This window comes from Limulus polyphemus, unplaced genomic scaffold (genome assembly GCF_000517525.1).
Source record: "Limulus polyphemus unplaced genomic scaffold, Limulus_polyphemus-2.1.2 Scaffold4710, whole genome shotgun sequence".
In the NCBI taxonomy this organism is placed as follows: Eukaryota; Metazoa; Arthropoda; class Merostomata; order Xiphosura; family Limulidae; genus Limulus; species Limulus polyphemus.
Window position 1 is genome coordinate 1,724 of NW_013670320.1, and position 2,677 is coordinate 4,400.

Genomic DNA, 2,677 nt, shown 5'->3' on the forward strand with positions numbered 1-2,677 from the left:
ATTTCCAGGAGATTTTAGTGACACACACACACACAAAAAAAGATAATAATTAAGAGGTAGTTAGTTGAAAATTTCACACCAAATGTAAAATGATTATGTGTAGGTATGTTTTGTATCTAATTTGTAGCATTACGTAACGTAATAATTTTGAATGGCCTAAAACTGAAGTAAATGATAATTTAAATTTATAAGTTAAATAAATGCCGATATGTATCCAATTTATGATAGTTGCCAACAAGATTGATGCACACAATTTTTTTATTAATACAAATGTATTTTAATATATAAACTGTAACACAATTTACAATACTGGTTATCACAAATATTGATCTATGTACAAACGTTTTACAAACTTACAAACAATATTTAGTTCTCTATCTGGTCTGGAACTTCCTGGATATCTTATCGAGGGATCCCCCAGTGGTACAGCGGTATGTCTGTGGACTTACAACGCTAGAAACCAGGTTTCGATACCCATGGTGGGCAGAGCACAGATAGCCCATTGAGTAGCTTTGTGCTTAACTTTAAACAAACCAAACCTTATCGAGGGTTCACGATCCTAGTCAAATATCTGAAGTTTCCAATTAATACGAGCTATATCACTTACAGTTGTAGCCTCCGAGGTTTATAGCACCCCAACTACAGCAAACCAATAATATATGCTGTCTTTTGGCGCGGCGCGTTAGTTATATTTATAGGCGTGAGGAGAGTTTCTGGAAACTTCAACTTGCACAACATTATATACGATACCTTTGCTTTCCTTTGTTTGAATTCAAGCACAAAGCTACATAATGATCTATCTGTGCTCTGCCCACCACAGGTATCGAAACCTGTTTTCTAGCGTTGTAGGTCCGCAGACATGCCGCTGTGCCACTGGGGGGCATAGACGATACACCAGTGTTTAGTTGCAAACATATATTGTTGATTCTTACACTTGAGAATATTCTACAATTTTAGTGAATAGGCGGGAATTTAACGGTTCCGACAGTGTTGTTTTTTTTATCCTTAGATTGACATGGTTTAATATAAATGGACACACTATACTGTAACGTTAGTATATTACTTTTTTATTATTCTCTAACGCCTTTTAACAGTGAATGGTTCTTAAATTGTGTACTTTCATTTTATTTTATTATTAGTTTGATTTTAGTTTCATGTTGTTGTTTTTTTCTCAGTTGTCAGTGACTGTATGTTTTATTAAGCACAGAATTACACAATCAGCTATTTGTGCTGTGCCCACCACGGATATCGAAACCCGGTTCTTAGCACCATAAGTCCGAAGATTTACCCCTGAGCCACTGAGGGGCGCACTTGTCGGTAAAACCATTACCGTGCTCCCGAAAGACGCCATTTAAAATGTTTCCCAGATGACGTCAAAACTAGCTTTTAAAATTGTTTAGTTAAATATGGTACTCAAAATGGTACATTTCACACTCCTAGTGTTCTGTACTGGAACTGAGAACTTTATAAAACAAAAGGTATTAAAACGTGAAAAAAAAGTATTCTCAGTTGCAGTATTTGTTTCATTTGTTATTGTCTGACAATCCAAAGAACTTTAAACACTCAACTAATAGAAATTATAATTATCGTTAATCTTGAAGCTTCATCAGTGTAAGTATACACTGAAAGCATCGCGGTCTTATTAATGTTTTTGTAAGCCGTGATTTATTTTTTATAACTTCAGCTTTTGTTGTTACTCGGAAATAATGAAACCCAATATCGTACATAAGTGTGTATTCTATAACGTTTACAGATGACGATAAAATACACAAAAACTACAAAACCCCACCACCTTGTTATGAGGAGCGCAAAACTCTCATTAATAAGATAAAGATTCGCGAAAGCAAGGGCTTTACAGTAGTCGGGCTGGATCTTCCCAGATGTGATCCTGACGGGACCTACGCACCGATTCAGTTTAATGGAAGCAAGTAAGTAATATTTTTATCTAACTATCATTATCATTATCGAAGAACCTGTACTGTAGTGACTTTTTCTTGAAATTTAGCCAATGTAGATATGGTCGTTAAGAGAATCCAGGGGCAAAACTGTCCCCAGCAGGTGTTTAGGGTTGGAACCCCTCGTGGTGACAACCACTTTGAATATTATTTTAGGCCTATTTCTTGGTAAGTAGTAGTTTGTTAAAATAGTGGACGCTAATTAAAAGCCAAATATTCAGAAGTTACGGACAAATATGATGCTGTGTATCAAACAGTGCAAGAGACATTAAACAGTATCTGATTTAGTATAGCTTAACAAGTTTATTAAAAACATAATAATTTTCAGAACATTTCGACACGAAACTTGTAAAACGCCGGTAACTATTCGCAAAAATATATTTTACAAAATTGTAACTTTAAAATTCCAATGGACCCAGTCTTCCTGCGCCAGAAACAAAAGCGTGCCTATGGGGTTGGAGTAGTTAAGCCTAATTTTGCACTCGCTCAAACATTATTCGAAATTACTTTACACAATTCATGTAAAACCGTCTATCTAACGAAACCTAACAAAGTCTTATGTGGTTTATTATCTAATGTGACCTTCACTTTTTGTTGTTGTTTTTTAAATAACTTTTCACAATTCATGTAAAACCGTCTATCTAACGAAACCTAACAAAGTCTTATGTGGTTTATTATCTAATGTGACCTTCACTTTTTGTTGTTGTTTTTTAAATAACTTT

General features: G+C 34.8%; 1 protein-coding gene across 1 annotated transcript in view; it reads left to right on the plus strand.

The window, feature by feature from the left end:
- The window catches only part of LOC111088909 (thyroglobulin-like), a gene marked incomplete at its 5' end in the record, with an annotated part of 7,218 nt that overhangs the window by 1,341 nt on the left and 3,200 nt on the right, over window positions 1-2,677 (plus strand). The window contains one exon of the mRNA XM_022400191.1: window positions 1,754-1,928. Within this exon, the coding sequence (XP_022255899.1) occupies window positions 1,754-1,928 (175 nt within the window). The remainder of the gene's footprint in view (window positions 1-1,753; window positions 1,929-2,677) is intronic.